At 59.2% G+C, this 18,182-nt stretch overlaps 2 protein-coding genes across 4 annotated transcripts in view; one reads left to right on the forward strand and one right to left on the reverse strand.

The window, feature by feature from the left end:
- Nucleotides 1-10,260, forward strand: part of STK11 (serine/threonine kinase 11) — a 43,821-nt gene extending 33,561 nt beyond the window's left edge. Inside the window, exons 8-9 of one of the 3 annotated variants that reach the window (XM_075723531.1) lie at nt 1,454-1,647; nt 10,052-10,260. In XM_075723531.1, coding sequence (XP_075579646.1) covers nt 1,454-1,647; nt 10,052-10,260 — 403 coding nt within the window. Of the gene's footprint in view, nt 1-1,453; nt 1,648-3,820; nt 4,357-10,051 lie in introns of those variants that run through there. The other 2 variants (XM_075723533.1, XM_075723532.1) reach the window with 2 other exon arrangements.
- A 3,701-nt stretch (nt 10,261-13,961) lies between these two features.
- Nucleotides 13,962-18,182, reverse strand: CBARP (CACN subunit beta associated regulatory protein). Its single transcript, XM_075723818.1, has 9 exons — nt 18,135-18,182; nt 17,399-17,544; nt 17,236-17,297; nt 16,902-17,067; nt 16,655-16,829; nt 16,303-16,455; nt 15,754-15,961; nt 15,440-15,623; nt 13,962-15,147 (listed from the first exon to the last, which is right to left on the reverse strand). Exons 1-9 carry the CDS (start codon nt 18,180-18,182, stop codon nt 13,962-13,964), a joined length of 2,328 nt encoding a protein of 775 aa, XP_075579933.1.

An 18,182-nucleotide genomic window follows, 5' to 3' on the forward strand; every position in this document is an offset into this window, starting at 1 on the left:
GCAGGTAAGTGGCATCTGCATAATATTTAGCAAGGTGAGCACAAGCAGTTGATCTGGTGAGGCTTTTCTTTCCTTTGTTACTGTGCAAAGACCAGGAAGGATAGGTCCCTGTGGCTTAACTGACGTCCAGTCCACAGCGTAGAAATAGGGGGGTTGATATCAATTCAAAAGTTTATCAGGAAAGCAGGCTGCGGTTCAGGAGATGGTCCTAAATGTGGGAGGTTTTGATGCTTTCTGACCCTTCCTTTGTGTAGAATGACCCTCCAGGGCAAGGCGTAAGTAACAGCCTGATGAAGTAGCTCTGTAGGACAGCCTCCCTGCTAGCAGGGACAGCCAGCTGCTGGGCACACCGCCTTCAAAGGCAGCAGGACAACACCATTTATTAGGGACGGAGAGACTGGATGGCCATCGCCTGACCTTTTCATTTGCTAGCCATAGGCAGCTGATTCTCCCTGCTGCGGGACGTGTTGCAGGGGGAGCAGGGAGTAGGAGGAGGTGTGTGGGCTGGAAAGGCATGTTAGAAGCTCCTAGGTCTGAAGGAACTTCTGTTCACACCTGCATTTAAGAGAGGATCGGTAGGAGTGCAGAGGTTCCAGCAGTACTTCTAGGAAACTTTCAGTGCCCTCATGCAGCGCTGATAGATGTCCCAGAGACAGTTTGGTGTTGGAACCCTGCTATGAAAGTACGATTAAAAACTTAAGAGGCCACCCATATGGCTTCTGAGGGGCTGACGTGATGCAAGCCTGTTGGATTCTTGATCTGATTAAGAACAGCTTTCAGAGCTGATATCCTTTACTAGGCAGATGGTAGCACTATGGCTACTAGTTTTAATGGTAACAGGAGTCCCTTGAGGCAGAGGTGGGGTAAGAAGATAAAGTGTAAGCATTTTTGCTGTGGTCTTGTTGAAAACTGCGTGTTAAAGGAGCTTGTGAGTAAATCCACTCTCCTTAGACTGACATTCTGCAACCTTTCTTTTGTCTTGTTGCACTGGATTAGCCTCAGCTTCAGGATAGAAGCTTCTCCTTTTCTGCTTGCTTTGGCAATGCAACTCAGGAGCTCTAGCAGCTCTAATAATGTGGTTTGACTTGTAGGTAGGTAGTTTGGGCTCGAGTTGGTGATGGAGAGGATGTTCCTGCGCTCTGTTAGTCTCTCCTTAGCTGACAAAGCACCCAGCGGATAGAGCACCTCGTGGAGCGGCTTACACAGCTGTTGGTGTCCCTGCAGCGTTGTCAGCAAGACAGACTTGGCTTTCTTGACGCTCGCCTCTCTTGCTTAGTACACGTTAAAAAACCTGCAGTGGCGTAAAACTGGCTAGGAAGTTTTCCATAAACAAACTGCACATACCTTTGAATACTGGGGTGGAATGGGGCCATCTCGCAGTGTCAAGGATTTCTCCATGCCCTCTGAAAAGTGAAGCTGTACTGATGAAACTCTGCTCTTGGACTCTTTGCAGTTGGTTTCGTAAGAAACACGCTCAGGCAGAGGCTCTGGTGCCCATACCTCCCAGCCCAGAAACAAAGGACAGGTGGAGAAGTATGACGGCGGTGCCTTATCTGGAAGATCTGCATGGCTACAATGAGGAAGAAGATGATGACTTGTATGACATTGAAGATGATATCATCTACACTCAGGACTTCACAGTACCAGGTAGGAGAGAATGACGCTGGGATGGGTAGGGCAGAAGTGGCTTTTTTGGTTTTTTGGTCTGTTTTAAAGATTTTTAGGAAAAGCCTTGAGGTCTGAATAATCCTTTCAGCAGTGGAGGAGACTATTGATTATTAAGTGGTGGGAGTGACGCAGAGTGAGCGAGCCGTGATGCTCTGGGTGCCTTGGTCTGTTATTTGATCAATCAGGGTGCCCATTCCTGTGCGTTACCCATATGCCCACTTCCTTCCTTCATCAACTAATAGCTTGCTCCTGCTGGACTCTGTTTAGCCAGTTTTGGCCAATTTTGCTAGACTGAGTTATTTTGGAGCAGAGCCCTAAAATGACTCAGTGTTCAGAGTAGATGGCACATCTGGGGAAGAAGGGTGATTGTAGCCTTGCACTGAGACCTTTTTTCTGCTCCGGTCTTGGTAACTATCTGGTTACAGAATTGCCTCTTTCTCTATTGGGGACTTCCTGTTGTTTTAAGGTAAGCTAACCAGTAAGTACAGCGATGTGTGTGGCTTTAACCATGCGGTTCTCACAAAGTGGTGGTAATCAAGTAGCTTTCCTTCTTTGGCCTCTCTCTACCTCTAAACCATGTAGCTTGTGAGCAGAAGGCTGAAGGGCACGTCTGTGGTAAGGCTAAAGACAAAGACTGCTCAGCTTTACTGAGCTCAGCTTTACTACTGCTCAGTCATTGCAGCACCGGGACTGTACATGATCAAGGCAGCAGTTTCTTTGTCTTGCTGCCTGTGTTCTCACTGCCTACGTCAACAGAATGTGAGTTTCTAAATGAATTGCTCCAGCCTAGTTTAATTGTTTTGGAGGGAAGGTTTCAAGTACTGTTTGTAGGGATGCTGAGTTACTTTACCACAGTGTGATTAGAGGTACCCGTGACTGACCTTTCCTTGCGATAAGGAAAGCCCTCGTTTTTGTAGTTCAAGACTAACCAAACTGCTTTAGTTTTTCCTTAATGATGACCTGGTGGGCTTCTGTGGACCTGAGTAAAAGCAAGGTCTGGTTTTACCGAATCTTGCACCTGAAGACCTTGTTTTTCTCTTGGTTTCCTGGTTAGGTGGAAATTGCTTTTTTTTGAAGCACTATCATGGAAGAATAAAGTGTCAGGCCTTGAATTTTGATAAGCCTCAAATTGTACCTGATGCTGAAAATCTCTTTGGGCAACAACTGGAAACAAGATTGGCTTCCCAGGCAGTGCCTTCCAGGGGGAGAAGGGGAGAGGCTGCTTTGAGCCAAACTCTCTAAGCCAGCGCTTCGCTCCATGCTGTACGACATCCTTGGGTCACAGTCCCCAACAGGGTGTCTGCTCAGATGTTCAGCCAAACGGATATGTAGGTGGGTCGGAGGTGGAGCCTGCCAAGATGAAGGGAGTCTCATCAAAGTGAGATAGATTTATTTCCAAGTGCTGATTCACTGGTGACAGTCGGATAATTTATAACCTTTTCTAATAGAACTAATGTCCCAGTGCCAGCTGGGTGACCTGCAGAGCTCTGTCCTTTGCTCTCTTCTTACATCCTGCAGACTTTTGTGCTAGAATCTGACCGGGGCCAGGCCTTTCCTCACAGCTTAGTGGAGGCTTTTTGAAAGGAAGGATCCTCTTAAAAATGCGATAGAAAGGCCCTAGCAATCAAGTATGTGCTTCAGTGAGTCTAAGTACAGAAGCAGGAGAGAAGAGGACTTGCCAGATGCTTTTCCTCTGTTGTAACCAGAGGTTAGCCATTTTCCTCTGCAAGAGCTCTCGCTGGGAACAGCCCCCGTGTAAGTGCCCGAGAGGTAATTCTGCAGAAGTGTTGGGGCTGGAAGCCCTGTCACAGACAGTGGGGGCTGAGCACAATGATGAGGCTGCCAGGCTTGAAAATCCATAACCAGCGTCACTTGCATCCATTTCTAATTTTACATTTTCCTTTCTGAACTGGCTTCAAGAGGCAGAAGGAAGGTATGGTTGGTCTATGTGTGCCTGTAACCCCCCCTTGGAGGGCCAGCCTTCCCAGATGATAACCTCTGTGAGCGTGGATCTGTTGCTCTTAGTACTTGACTATCTCACAGCCAACCCAAGAGCCCACAGGAGAGTCTGTTACTGCTTTTTTGGCGTCAGTCTAGTGAATAAGCATGTGCCTGTCTAACGGTGCTCTGTTGCTTCCCTGTGCGTTCCCAGCTGCAGAGGAGGAAGCTGAGGCAGGGCTTAGAGGACAGAGCGGAGCGCGGAGCAGTCATGACGAGCTGTTTGGAGAGGAAGCCGCGCTCCCATCGGCCACAGGTGCAGAAGAGGAGCGTGAAGCTTAGCCTAGGCCCCAAAGCCACTGCCCTCTTGGGCTTCCTGTGGCCTGAGCTAATGGCAGTGGCTGGGGAGTGCAGGAGCATCTCCTCGCTTCCCCCAAGCTTCAGCAGGATCTCACCTATTTCCAGGACAATTGTATTCTTTCAAAAGCAGGTAACTTTGTTCTGCAAGGGAATCGTTCTTTAGTTTTTTGCTTTGTATTTTTAAGCAAAGGGTAGCTGTAGGGGTTCGGCGTGCTGCAGAGGAAGATGGTTTGTGACCCCTTTGAGTGGGTCACTCGGCTTGTGAAATCCAGCCCATTCTTGCTGACCTGCCCCACAAATGATTTTTGTACAGAAGATGCATTCCTGTCCGTTCTCGCTCTAGTTAAAATGTTTTTTGTTTCTTTTTAACTTTTCCAGTGGTGTTTAGCCTGTGTTGCTGTCTGGTTTATGCACTTCAGTGTGATTAAAAAGTGGAAGCTTAGGCAGACTTCCAACATCAGAGAGTGGTTGTGTGTCCAGCAGGTCCAGGACAGAGCTGTCTGTCCTGGTTGCTGTCGAGGGTCTCTGGCCTTGCAGCACTGCAGCTGGGCGTTGCACGTTAATGTCTGCGTTTGGAAAAACACCGTGCTCTGCCCTTCCTCTGAAGAACAGCAGAGCGTATGAGATCCTCTTCTCGGTCGGGTGCGGGTTGGCGCTCAGCCCTCTGCACTGAGTGGGCGAAGCGTTGTGCCCACGCATGCACGCCTTCCTGCTGTTCGACTGTCGGTGTCCGCTCCCAGGCCTCCTCCTGCCGTGGGTGGCCGGGCTGCGTCCCACGGGCAGCGTTACTGCCCTGTGCATGCCTGGGAGCCTGGCCCGAGCCTGGCCCGTGCGGGTGCTCCTCCGGCAGCCGTGTCTATCTGCCAGCTGCGGTGGATGTGCCCCCACACACAGGCAGGTGACTCTGATAGTGGGAGATCATCTCCAGAACGGTAATATCAGCTATTATACACTCCTAATGCAAACAGCGGTATTTAAACCCAAATAAGAGCTGTCATGTCAGAAGATGACAGGCAAATTACTGGAAATTTTTTTTTTTTAAGTTCTCCTGTGTAACTTCTGCTGTTTCAGAGGGATTAGAGACCTAAAGGTTAATTGTGGCCCCGCAGACCAGCACTTCCCATGTTAAAAGTTAGACAGGATGGGCGGGCTGGAGGTGGTGATATTGGTTTAACTTAGCTGGTGAACGGTGACAGGTTTTAAACCTTTGAGTTATTTCAAGAGTTGTTGCTTAGTTGCTTAGGTAGACAGTGAAATAAAGTGGCGTTTCCAGCCAGTCTAATGTCCTCTTCCCAGCACTTGGCTGTTACGTTTTTGTAGTGTTGGTGGCTGGGTTGGATGCGTCCGTGAAGGGTGGATTCTCTGGGGGCTATCAAACACAGGAGGCGTGGGCTAGAGCTCAGGAAGTCCCCAGGGAACCATCCGGAGCAGGAGGAGGATTCCTCTACACTGGATGTTCTGCTGCTCTTGAGCAGCCGTCGCTGTCGGGCAGGGCCCTGGCCTAGGTAGGTGCCCGAACACGTGTGGCTCTTCACCGCCCTTGATTTGGAAACATATTTGAGCGTGGAACAAATTCTTCTCCCTCAGATAAATCCCCTCTGGCTTGGCTTCCCCTGGAAGGGACAGAAAGTATGGTCCAGTGTGCTGCCAAACCCGGCAGGAACAGGTTTGATTTGGACTCAAGCACTGATCAGCTGAGAACTGGTCCACTGTGATGGATCGTTCTCTCTGCTTTACCCTACAACTCCTGATCAGGCTGTGACAGAGGTCAGGCTGTTCACAGGACTTGCAGAGATCCCTGAAAATAAGGCTGTTAACAAAAAAAAAAAAAAAAGGGTAAGAGGGGCTGGTGAGATGGGATATGAAGGTGCAGTTTAGAGGTTCAATGTTTGTGAGGGACAGAAATCCCCTCACCAGAAGTGCAGCACTCACAAGCGGCTCATGGGAGGAGTGGGGCTGAGGAGGGAGCCTAGCGCGGGTACTGTTTGCTCCGGTGGGTTTGCATGGCGTTTGCAAAGGCAGGGGGGGCAGCTTGCCTAGAGAATAAATGTTAATCCTTTTTTTTTTTTACCCAAGTTTTCCTGCAGGATCCTTTTGAATTTGCTCAGCTCCATGCGAGTGTTATATTTCTAACAGTGACGCCATATTAAAATAAAAATTTAAAAAAACCTTGTAAATGACTGATCAATTCAGTTGTGGTTCTGCTTGGCAGTGAGAGCAGGAGTACAAGTGACTCATAGGTGGGAGTGGGTGTTCAATTTGGGAGGGGAAAAGAGGGAACCTCATTAAATCTTGCGTTCTTCAGAGGAAGAAGGGGCTTTGAGAATGTGCTTTTATTTTTAAAGGGTTATTTAAAGATTTATGCAGCTCTGTAGAGAGCTTTAAATGTTACATGCCCCTGGTTCAATCGGTGTTAAACATCTCTTCCAAGGGAAGTGCTGAGGAGAGAATAACTGTGGCACTGAGCACGTGACAAAGCATCCTCTCCAGAAGTGGCTGCCTTCTTATTCGGAGAGAGGCAGCATATGCAATAAATGGATGTAAGCATCTTGCTTGTTGCTTTTGTGCTGTGTTTCAGATTTAGAAGGCTGTGCTCTGCTTTTTTTTTTTTTCCTTCCCCTACCATTAACCCCTTCCTCTGCTGCAGCCCACTTCCTCTGCAGAGGCAAATGGCTGCATAGCTTCATTTTGGGAGTGTTTTTGGGTTTGTTCCCTTAACATTCAGTCTGAGGCTGGAAAATAAAGCCAGGACTGGAGTCTTTAAGTAATGCCTGGTGCTTGAAAAGGTGCGTTTCTATCTGCAGATTGTGTATGTGTGCCTGTGTCTGACAAACACAGCAGTTCAAAAGCTCTTCACGGTTTTATTTTGAAACCTTTTTTGTGCCTGAATGAGCTGGATGGAGCCATTAAGAAATGTGAGAGGTGGCAAGGACGAACATGCACGTTCTCAATGCCTCTCAGCCCTCCTTTTATTTATTTTATTTTTAGCACTGTTCAGCCGGTAATGGTAAGGTAGGATGTAGCTGTTCGAACAGACATAGCACTGGGTCACTGGCTTCCGCGTGGGCAGACAGTTGCCAAGACTTCATCCCATGTTGAATTTTTATTTTCATTAATTTGAACGTCAGCAACTGTCATTGGTGAAGGAGGTAAAATTAGCTTGCAATTCACCCTCCCTCCTTGGTATCCATAATAGACTCCTGGGACTGTGCTTTTCAAGCAGGGTGGGAGGGGGAGGAGGGAAGAGTCACACAAAAGACAAATGAACTGTTTGGATATTTTTTTTTTTTTCCCTCCCCAGTCAGAAATGTTAATGGACTTGGCCTGAGTTCAGCTGAGGGAGGGGAAGGATAAGTGTTCAGCTTTGCTCTGAATGGGGTTATTTGAGGCTCTGCAGGCGTGCAGTTGGGACACAGGGAGAAGAGGAAAAACCCTGAACTGCGGCTGGGGGGTACGGCCGTGCTGCGCTGCTCCCGGGCTGCAGCCCGACCCACAGCGAGCCGCTCTGCTCCGAGTCGCTGGGGAGAGCCCCGTCCCGGGAGCAGCCCTGGGGACAGCGCATCCCCTCTTCTGGAGGGGCTCGGGGGGGTTGGGTGTCTCAGCCTTTTCTAGAAAATCCCCCCCTCACGGGGTCGGAAGCCGACCCGATCGATAGCAGGTCCCTAAGCGCACAGCTGGGTACAGCTAGCGTTTCTGCTTCGTGCTCCTGAGCCTCTCACCTTGGCAGTCATTTTCAGAAAGTATTCGAGGTAGCGACAGATGTCCGAGGTACTTCGATCCGTTGTGGTGAGCTGTGCGAGGAGCTGGGTCTGTATTTCTTGGGAGGTGCAAGAAAGCCCCTGGGGAGCGCAGCGGGTGCCATCGGCTCTGGCAGCAATAGGCTTGGGTGCACGAAGCCAGCAGCCATCGCTGGCGAGTCAATCCCGGTCTCCTCCCGTGGCGAGGCAGAAGCGCTCAGGTAAGCGGTGACGAGCCAGTAACGAGGAGCTGTGTCACGACTCGGTGGAGCCGTCGGGAAAGGGATATGAGGGGCAGCTCACCAGCAGGTCCGTGGGGGAATCAATTGCACTTGTAACCCGGAATCGCCCTACAACGGGCGGATCCATCCTACCCTCCCTCTCTCACTGTTTTTGGGCCCCTGTCCTGAGCCTGTGGTAGACCAGCAGCGCCTCACCCCTTTCTGCATGGCCAGAGGCCCAGCTCTGGCGTGCCGGAGTGTCCAAACCACAGCACCGGGAAGGTGCTCCCGAGCTCTTAGCAAGCCGGGAGCGCAGCTGACTAGCTTGAAAAACTGAGTGCTTTGATCTCTAGATCAATTGGCAGAGTCATTTCTCAAGTTAATTCCTGCCTGGGCCCAGCTCTGCAGCTAAGCCTGCTTTTAGGGGGAGAAATCCACTCCCCAGTGAGCACCCCGGTTCCCTGGTGCTCGCAGCCTGCACCAGGCCATGCTGGCCATGGAAGTGCTCAATCTGCTGCCTTATTTCCAAGGGGGTGTTTTTGCTCTCCCGCAAGGGTATTGCCCTCCCGCAGCCTGCGCTTTGCTCCCAGTTTCTGCACCGGTGAGGCTTTACCGAAGCGGTTTACCACGGCAGAGGGGCCACGGTCTGTGCTGGGTCCGGGTTCCTGCCGCCTTTGCCGCTTTGCGAGCGTTCAGCGAGGCCGAGCCCTCCGAGGAGAGGGAGGTGGGTGCTGAAGGTGACTTTGAATGAGGTGACCTCTGCGTCCCCTTGCAGCTTTTGTTTCCCAAATGGCTCTTGACCCATGGAGGACTTGCTGGGCTCCCTGTGAGAGCTGTGCAGGGACGGAGGATGGGAGCAGAGCAGGCGGGAGCCTGCAGCGGTACCCAGGAGGGATGCGGCGAGGCGGAGGAGAGCGCAGGGGTCCGAGGTGGACCCCCGCTGTCCTCCTCCAGAGGAGAAGCGGCTCTCCCATCGTCCCCACGTGCGTCCCCCTCCTCCCCGAGCTCAGCAGCGGTGGGGTGATCGTTGGCGCAAGTACAGAGAGATGACGCGCCGTTCGGCCTTGGCAGAGAAAGGATTGAGCATCCTTTAAAGAAAATTATACATAATCGTCTTACAGCCTTTGCTTCCACTCAAACCTCTGAGTCATAACTGAAGGGCCCTGGAGCGTGACGTTCCTGCTGGAAGGAAATTGCCTCTGCTGGATCCGGTGGGGGGGAGCCGGGAACCTGACGAATCCTCTCATCAGCCCTGTGTCTGGCCGGGGGATGCGCCACGTTACTGATGGGAGCGCGCTGGGCTGCGTCTGCGGCGGTGTCCCCTCCCGCTCTGTGCCAGGGCTGCGCCGGGGGGGTCCTTCGTCACCGCCCGGGTGAACGGATGCGGCCCAAGCCCCATCCAGCCATGGCAGCGGGCGGATGCCTCCGGGAACGGCTCTTCATCTGCTGTGCTGAGTCACGCTGAGCCGGCCTGTAGAGGAGGGGAGAGGGGCTGATCTGAAGCCATTCCCCCATCTGGGTGTCCCTTCAGGGGATGGTGGCATGCCTGAGCTGCTGCAGTGCCCCCAGCCCCTGCCAGACATGGCCACGCTGCCATGGGTGAAGCAGAGCTTCCCGTGCACTGCGAAAGCGCCTGGGTGTTTGCTCTACAAACACATCAAGCCCCTGGGTACTCCGCAGGTCGGTGGATGGGGCTGGGACTTGCACCCTCCTCCAGAGAAGGCAGCAGGAGAGAGGAGGAGGAGTGACTTCCTCCACTGCTGTCCCTCTGCTCCCCGGCCAGGAGCTGGGCTGCTGCCTGCGGGTTCGGGGTGGGCACGGTGGCTGCCCAGGGAGGAGCGGGCACGCCATTCTCGAGGCCTGGATGGGCCATGCCCATGGTTCTCGCTCGCTGCCTCAGGTTTTCCTTTTCTCTTGCATGCTGGAGAAACAGGGGTCGAACCGGTCCTTGGTGGGAGCAGGGAGGGAGATGTGGTCTCAGGCTCCCTGCCTCACGCATCCCCTGTTTGGGCTGCCTCGGCTGTGGTCCTCAAAGGTGTAGAAACAGGTTCCGATATCCCTCGGGAGCGGCATGCTCCCTCAGGAGCCGCTGCCCTCCTTTGTCTCACCATCTCCCTTCCCTTGCAGGACAGGTGCCTGAGGAGGAGGCAGGGCAGAACGGGCAGAGCCGTGGCAAAGGGCTGCCCAAGGCCGTGTGCATGAACGGGACGGAGACGGGACAGCTGAGCACCAAATCGAAGGCAGAGCGGCGGGCGAGCGCCTCTTCCAACCCCTCCCGCAAGGCCTGCTCTGCCAGCAGCAAGATCCGCAAGCTCTCCACCTGCAAGCAGCAGTGAGGCGGAGCCCCCGCGCTCGGCACAGGTACCGGCAGCCCCGGGCGACTGCCCGGGGAAGTGGGGGGCACATCTGAGCCTGCCCCGACCCTGGGCAGCGGGAGGGAGCTAGAAAGGGTGTTTTGTAGTCCTGGGTGTGGAGAGGGGAGAGGTCTGGGTCCTGAGCATCCCTCTGCAAATGTCGCTGCCATCCAGAGCCCGGATTGCCTGCAGTGTTGGGGGCTGCGCAGCCCAGTGGGGACCCCCCTGTGCGCCCTGCGCCGCTGCTTGCCTGGCTCCGCTCTACCCCCTCCCTGCAAGCTGCTGCCCCGCCAGGCAAGAGCTGCTGCCGTAATCCTTTCTCCCTTCCTGGGCTGTGGTCAGGCTGGGTCGTGATAACCCCTTTCCCTGGCGCCGGGGTCCCCCCGCTTTCTCCCTCGCTCTGCTCCCTGCTGCTCCCAACCTGGGGGGAGCACAAAGCCTCCGGCATGCGGAGGAGCCGGGCTGCAGCGGGATGCTGAGCACTGGGGATGTTTCCAGAGGTGGCCCTGAGAGGGGGAGCCCCCATGGGACCTCCCCCCGGGTCCGGGAGGTGGCCGTGTCACCCGCGGCCGGGCCACTGCCATGCCCAAGCCCTTTCCTCTCCTCAGGGAAGCCGGGTGCCCTCCCTGCTTCCCCCTCCTCCTTCCGGCTCTTTCCTCCTCGGCTCCGCAGCGCTGTCCGCTTCTTCCCACCCCTCATTCATAACTGAGCCAGCAATGACTCATGTTCAGCGCTCATCCACCCCCGCCCTCACGCTTGCGCTCGTCACCGGCGCTCCGTGGGGCTGAGGCTCTGTTATCTGTTTGGATCACGACCAGCTTTGTGGTGTGAAAAAAGCCAGAAATAAAAGCTTGTTCCTCCCCCTGCAGCTGTCAGACCCGCGCTCAGCCCCTGTGGCAGCTTTCATCTTTAATTCATGGCTGGGAGTGAGTCACCTGCATGGGGAGTTACTCTATCGGCAAGCAAATGCCTTGGATCTGGGTCTCCCGGGGGATCCGCTGCTCCTCTCGCCCCTTCCCGCTCGGGTACCTGGCGTGGGGTCTCCGCGGCAGCTGCCCAGCGGTTTTGGGAAGGAGAAGATGCGTGCAGGCTCCCTGAGCCTGGTTCAGTCACTGCCTCCGCTCTCCTCCCGCGCGCATTGCAGCGACAACCGCGTTGGAAATTGCCTGCTCTTGCGCTGCCCCCCCCCCCCCCCCCCCCCCACCTTTAGCCATCACCTTAAAACCTTGGAAAGCACCAACGCGCTCCCCTCTCCTCAGCATGAATGAAGTTCCTTGGCTGCGTTTTCCCCTTGGGTTTTTGCTTCCCGGCTCCAGGGGCGGCTCTGGGGTTGCCTGGCTGAAGGGCCAGGTGCGGTGCAAGCGTGCCCACCCCTCCCTGGGACAGAGCAGGGAGCCCAGGCCCCCTCTGCCTCCCAGCTGCAGGGTGCTGGCGGGAGAGGGGGGCCTGGAGCGGGGTGCGACCTGCCCATGGTCACAGCGGGGGCCAGGAGCGGGGCCGGGGCTTGCACCCCCCATCTGGCACCTGCCCTGCCCTGCCTAAACCCCCCCTCCTCTCCGTTCTCCCGCAAACAGCGTCCCCGGGCCCGGGCCAGCCCGCGTCCCCCATCCTCGCCCCATCTCTGCCTCTCTCCTGGGAGCGGACTGTGCTTGCGATCCAAAAAGAAACCAGAGGAACCGGCCCCCCACCTTCCCTGCGGCCCCCCGCTCCAGCCAGCACCAGGAACCAGAAGCTGATGGTGGCCAGGCCCCACTTACCACCTTGGAAGATGAAATCTCCGGCTGCGAAGATGCTGCCCCTCCTCCCCAATCACTCTTTGCCAATCAAGACACTGATTCTGTTTTTAATTTTGCGATGGGAAGGGTGGGATGAGCGGGACCGGGCTGCGGTGGGACCCGGCCCCAGCCGTGCCCACCCTGGCTGTGTAGAAGTCGTGCAAAGCCATTGCCGTGCACTTTATGTTTTAGACTACTGTTATATATTATATATTTTCCTCTTTTTTTTTTTTTTTTGTTTATATTTGCGGTATATTTAGAGATTCCTACACATCGTGATGTGTTTAAAATAAACGAGATGAGGAGAAAAAAAAAAAAAACAAACAGGTATTAAGACAAAGCAAAACTCTATTAAACCTGCATGCTGTAAAAGGGCTCAGAAAAGGGAATGGGTGCGTTCGTTGTCTTTTTTTCTTTTCCTTTTTTTTTTTTTTTTTTTTTTTTTTAAAGAAAAAAAAAATAAAGTGAAAACAGTGAGGTGGGTTTCATGTCCTTCCTCCTGCAGCAGGTGGGGGGGGGGGGTCAGCTCCTTTGGGGTGGGTGCAAACCCTGCTCCGGGGAGCAGCGGCGGGGGCGATGCCGGGGCAGGAGCGGGCCCCGGCCGTCCCGGGAAAGGGAGAAATTAAGAAGCAAGCTCAGAGAAGTCACAGTTGTTTTGTTGGGTTTGGGTTTTTTGTTTTCACCTTTCTTTATAGACTTAAAAACACTGAGTTGTAGATCGAGTTAGTGCTTTGGAACAGAGACTTTGCAGAGGGAAGGAGCGACCCGGCCTCTTTACTCGCATGCAATTGGGGTGCCGTGGAGGGGCGCAGGGGGCCCTTGGCTGAGCCCTGCCCGCCCCTCCTGCCCCCCCGCTGCCCAGTCTCCCAGGTAATGCATCTTGAGCTTTTTTTTTTTTTTTTCCCCCCACCCATCCTTTGAAACACAAATAAAAACCCAACCCTTCCCCCGGAACACCAGCATCCACCTCTGTAAAAATCAATAAATAGCCTCCGAACGCCTCGAGCCCGGCGCTGAGCTCCCGGGGGGTGCGGAGCGCTTCGGAGGGGGGGCCACCCATGGCATGTGCTGGCCAGACCTCCCCCGCTCTGTGCACCCGGGCAGAGGGGCCGGGGGGCAGCCCCCACCCCTACGGGGGTATTTACAGGGGTGCCCCAGGGCCGGCCCTGCCTCCCCAGCCCTCGGGATGCTGCGGGGCCCACGGCTCGCCCGTGCCCCTGCCGGGGGGGGACACCCAAACCCCTCGAGCATCCTCCTGCCCCAGGCCCCCCCCGTTTCCAGTTGAGATCCCAGGCTCCCTGCGGCACCGGGCGGCTCGTGGGCACGAGGTGACTCCCCCCTCCCCAAATAACTGCCCGCTGTGCCAGGGCCGCCCCGCAGCATCCCCCAGCTGGCCGGGGGGATGCCCAGCTGCGGCCCCTTCCTCGCGAGGACGTTCCCCGGCCGGACAGGAGGCATTATTGCTTGTAAAAACAAAAAAAAAACAGAGGGAGGGGAGAGCGTATCTGCTACACAGCTCTGCCGTGAGGTAAGGATTAGGCCTCAGCTGGGTTTGGGGGTTTATTAGCAAAGTCCCTCCTCGCTGACCTCCCAGCCACCGCTCTGCTCCACCTCTGCGTCCCGACCCCCCCCCCGGGCACCCCCGGCCCGGATTCTCCGCCGCCGCCGCCTGGCACCTCGCTCCCGGGAGCGAGGGAGCTCGGCCACCCCACGCTACCGGACCCCCGCAGTTGGGGGGGGTATGGCCAGGGGACCCCAGGTGCCCTCCTGGCCTTCCCGTGCCGGGGCCACCCTTCCCGCGGCACCCCGGGCTGCTCCCCACGCCGGCAGCAGAAGGGGATGGAGCCCCAAAACCCCGGTGGGGACCGAGCCCCCCTGCGCCGGGGTCTCTCCCCCCTCGCGCTGGGCCTAGACAGGGCTGTGGTCGGGGGGGGCATCGCTGGCCGCCACGGCCACCGTGCGCTCGGTGCTCTCTCCCGCTTTCCTCAAGTGCCCGTAGAGCCGCTCCTCGAGGCCACCGGCGATCTTGTCCATCAGCTCCGAGCCGGAGCCCAGCCCCAGGCACCTCCCGGGGCCAGGGCAGTCGTCCCCGGGGGGCTCGGAGCCAGCCTTGGGCTCGGGGACCACCTCTCCGGGCTCCTCCACGATCACCTGGATCTCAGGGTCGGGCAGCGCTGGGGTAGGGGGGACCCCATCGGCCGCCTCCGCCGCCTCCTCGTCGCCGGCGCTGACGATGCGGGGCAGGGGGCTGTGGAAGCGGGCGTCCAGGGGGTAGTTGGCGCTGTCCCCGCGGCGCAGGGGCGTGCGGTGCCGCTCCAGCGCCGGGTAGCGCACGCCGGGGTCGCTGTACTGCTTGGCGTGCTGCCACTGCTTGCGCAGGTGGGTACGGGAGCGGTGCTTGCCCCGCAGCGGGGACTCGTCGAACTGGGGGTCGTGGCGCACAAAGGCGTTGAACAGGGCGTCCGTCTTCTCGTCGATGCTGTAGTCCCGTCGGGGCAGCGCGTCCCGCCCCGGGAACATCTGCCCGTACGGGGACCAGGCCAGGGGGCTGTGGGGATGGGGGGGTCCCCCACCCGCTGCGCCCCGGGCCGTGCTCCCCTCCTCCTCCTCTTCCTCCTCTTCTTCTTCTTCCTCCTCCTCTTCCTCCTCCGGCTCCCGGCCCTCGAAGCTCTCGAAGATGGTGCCTTTCCGCCCCGCGCTGGTGAAGCAAATGCGCTTCTCGGAGGCCGTCTGGTCCTTGGGGGGCCCCTCCTCGCCCCCCCGGCTGGGCGCCTCGATGGAGGCGTAGCCGCTGTCCATCTGCAGCAGCTTGCGCGTGCCGGGCTCTGACTCGTCCGGTTTGGGCCGACCCCAGAGCTTCTCCTCGGGGCCTTCGGCCTCGTCCAGGGAGGAGGAGGGGCAGGGGGGCATGCCGCCGGCAGAGGAGACGCTGTCCCCGCCATCGCTGCGCACGGAGTCCTGGTCGTTGCTCCGCTCAGAGGAAGCGTACAGCTCCAGCGAGGCGCGCAGGCTCCAGATATCGTGGTAGGCGCTGGGCTGCTCCGGGACGCCGGCCTCACCGGGGCTGCCCGCACCCCCCTCGCCCGGCTCTAGCCTGCGGGCACCACCCAGGCGTCACGGCCGAGCAGCAGACAGGGGAGATGCCAGCCCGGCACCCGCCGGCTTCGCGGCAGCGCCGTGGTGCCGCGCGGTCCCCCATGCTGTCCCCACCGCCCTGCCCACGCCCCAATCCGCCCTCGCCATCACCGACTGTCCCCAGACCCTCCCCCCCCGGCCGCCCCATCCAAAAGCTGCACAAAGGTGGGAGCCCCCCATGCACGGGGCAGCGCGGGGTCCCCCGGTGCCCGGCTCACCCGTCCCTGTCCCCTCTATCTACTGAAAAATACCTGCCGAGAGAGGGTGGGGGGCTGGCGGGGGAGGGCAGGAAGGGGCCGCCAGCGGGGTGGAAGGCCACATCATCCGTGCGGGCGATGTACTGGATGATGTCGGTCTGGTGAGGGTCCCGGTCCTCTTGGTCCATGCTCTCGCTGGCCGCCCGCTGCCGCTGGAACTGCCGCCTCTTGGGGGACCCTGGGGGGGCACAGGGCAGGGCTGGGTGCTCGTCGCACCCCCGGCACGGTGACCCCCTCCCCGTCCCTGCATCGCCACCCCCACCAGCACATCCCTGCGGGTCCGGGCCCCCCGCACGCGCGGTTCCCACCTCTCGTGTCCAGGCTGGACGCCCGCTGGGTGCTCTCCAGCTTCCACTTCTTGATCCTAAAGTAGGGGCTGGCCCCGTCCAGGCTGGCATGCCGGCGCAGGCGGGTGAAGAACTGCAGGACCGTGCCCTGCGCGGGGGCTGGGGGGGGTTCCCCAGGGCTGGCACTGCCCGTCCCAGCCGCCTTCCCGCTCCTGGGTGCCGCTGCGAACTTGTGGGGGGAGCAGAGGGGGCCGTGAGCGCCCGCTCAGCTCCAGCCACAGCCCCCCCCGGCCCCAGCTCCTTTGTCCCGCTCCTGCCCAGCTCGGCTGCAGCAGATGCACAAATGTCCCCCGGGGCAGGGGATGGCGGGGGGGGGCAGAGCCTGTTTCTAGCTGGATGCCCACATCTCTCCCAGAGCCCGGGCACGGAGCAGGGGGGGCAAGAGGCCCTCTGGGGTGCGGGGCCGGCCCCGTGCTGGGGGATCGGGGCGGGGACAGGATCCCTGGGGCAGGGACAGGTTGCCAAGGCTGGAGACCCCCTGCCCCGCAGCCCCCCCGCCCCAGCACTCACCGAGGGGCCCTCCCCGGAGTCAGAGGAGGCGGACGGGCTGGCCTCGGTGAAGCTGGTGTCCACGGTGGAGTTGTAGGTGTCCCCGGGCAGGGCAGAGCTGGGGCACACGGCATGGCTGGGGAGCGCCGGCTGGGGCAGGGCCCCCACGGGGGGCTGCAAGGCAGAGCGCGCTCAGGGGGCTTCGCATAAAGGTCAGGGACCAGGAGGGGCCCCCTGCACCCCTGCACCTCCCGTCCCCACTATCCAGCAATGCCCTGAGGCTCCCACCCCAGGTCCAGCCATGCCTCCCTGGGGTGCTGCAGGACCCCCCATGCCCCCGGTCCCCTGTCCCGCCGGGGTGCCGGGTGCTCACCTGGAAGATGGCGAGGCCGGGCTTGGGCGGGGGCAGGCGGGGGGTCATGGCCAGGCTGTTCTCGCTGGACTCGCACTCGTGGATGGTGACGATCTTGAGGGCGGGCGGCGGGAGGTGCAGGTGGGTCAGGCGGGCGTTCTTCAGGTGGTGGAAGTCCCCCTCCGTCAGCGTGTACCTGCCGGGCACGCCAGGTTAGGAGGGGGCAGCCCCGGCCCCCCGGCCCCCCCAGCCCAGCCCGGTGCTTCACCTCCTCCCCTTCTCCTGGGTCTTCTTGCCCTGGTCGAAGAGCGCGGCCTCGTTGAAGGAGACGCGGCGGGCGGTGGAGGAGCTGGAGGACAGGAACCGCTCGCCCTCCACATCCCGGTAGCTGGAGGACGACAGGCAGTCGGGGTCCTCCACTTTGATGGTGATATCTGTGGAGAAGGGGGTGCGTGGCCATTCCTACCCCGGGGCTGGGGGCTGCACCCAGGAGAGGGGAGGCCAGGGGCTGCTTTACCCCCCGCCGGGGAGCTGGGGGTGCTGCCGGGGGTGCAGCTGGTGTTACCGGTGGGCGATCGCCCCAGCCCTGCCGCGGCACTCACCCTGGGCCGGCTGCGAGTCGTCCAGGTAGGTGGTGTTGGTTTTTTCGGGGTCATCGCTGGCTCTGTGAGGGGGGAGGAAGGTCAGCGATGGCCCGCGCCAGCACCCCCGGCCCCCTTCGCGGTGCCACACACCCCCGGGGACAGCGGCATCGCCCATCCCCACCTGGAGTGCCGGCGGTCAGCCTCGCAGCACCGGCGGCAGATGATCAGGATGCTGGAGAGCAGGACCAGAGTGCCCCCGATGAAGATGGAGAGCAGGGCGAGGAGCAGCACATAGCCATCCTGGGGGGACACCTCGCCGGGCACCGCCTGCGCGGGGCAGCAGGGGCTGAGCCGCCGCGGACGCGCCGGGGGCGGAGGGGGGACGCGGCCCAGCCCCAAACCCTGCCTCACCGGGGTGCCGGGGCAGCCCCCTCCCGCGCCGAGGCTGATGCCGAGCGCTGCTCCCCAGAGACGCTCGTGCTCCCCCGCCGCCCCCAGGCCTGCTGCCGGCTCCGGGGACCTGCCTTCACCAAGGCAACCGCAGCCGGGGGGCAGAGCCGCCAGCGGCCCCCGCGCCGAGCGGGAGCGGGGACGGGACCCCAGCCCCAGCGTGGGGGTCTCTGCTCGCACCCCCCAGCCAGCAGCCCCGGCTGTGGGAGAGGGGCCGATCCGGCGGCAGCACCCAGGACCCCTTGGACCCCAGCACCCGGAGCACGTTGGGGGGCCACGCAGGGCGCAGAGCGGTGTCACCCACCCTTGGGGCTGGTGGAGCAGGGGGGCTGGCAGCGGGGTGGCCGCCGCTGTCCTCACCCGGGTGCAGACCCCCCGGCTCCCAGGCACTGCCCCACGCCGGGACGCGCATCCCCAGCCTCCCCCGGGCCCCCCAGGACGGCGGCGTGGGCGGGGGCCCCGCTCACCGTGGTGGTCTCCGTCGCGTTGTCCCAGGGGGTCGGCTCATCGCTCAT

This window comes from Pelecanus crispus, chromosome 20 (assembly GCF_030463565.1).
Source record: "Pelecanus crispus isolate bPelCri1 chromosome 20, bPelCri1.pri, whole genome shotgun sequence".
NCBI classification, from domain to species: domain Eukaryota; kingdom Metazoa; phylum Chordata; class Aves; order Pelecaniformes; family Pelecanidae; genus Pelecanus; species Pelecanus crispus.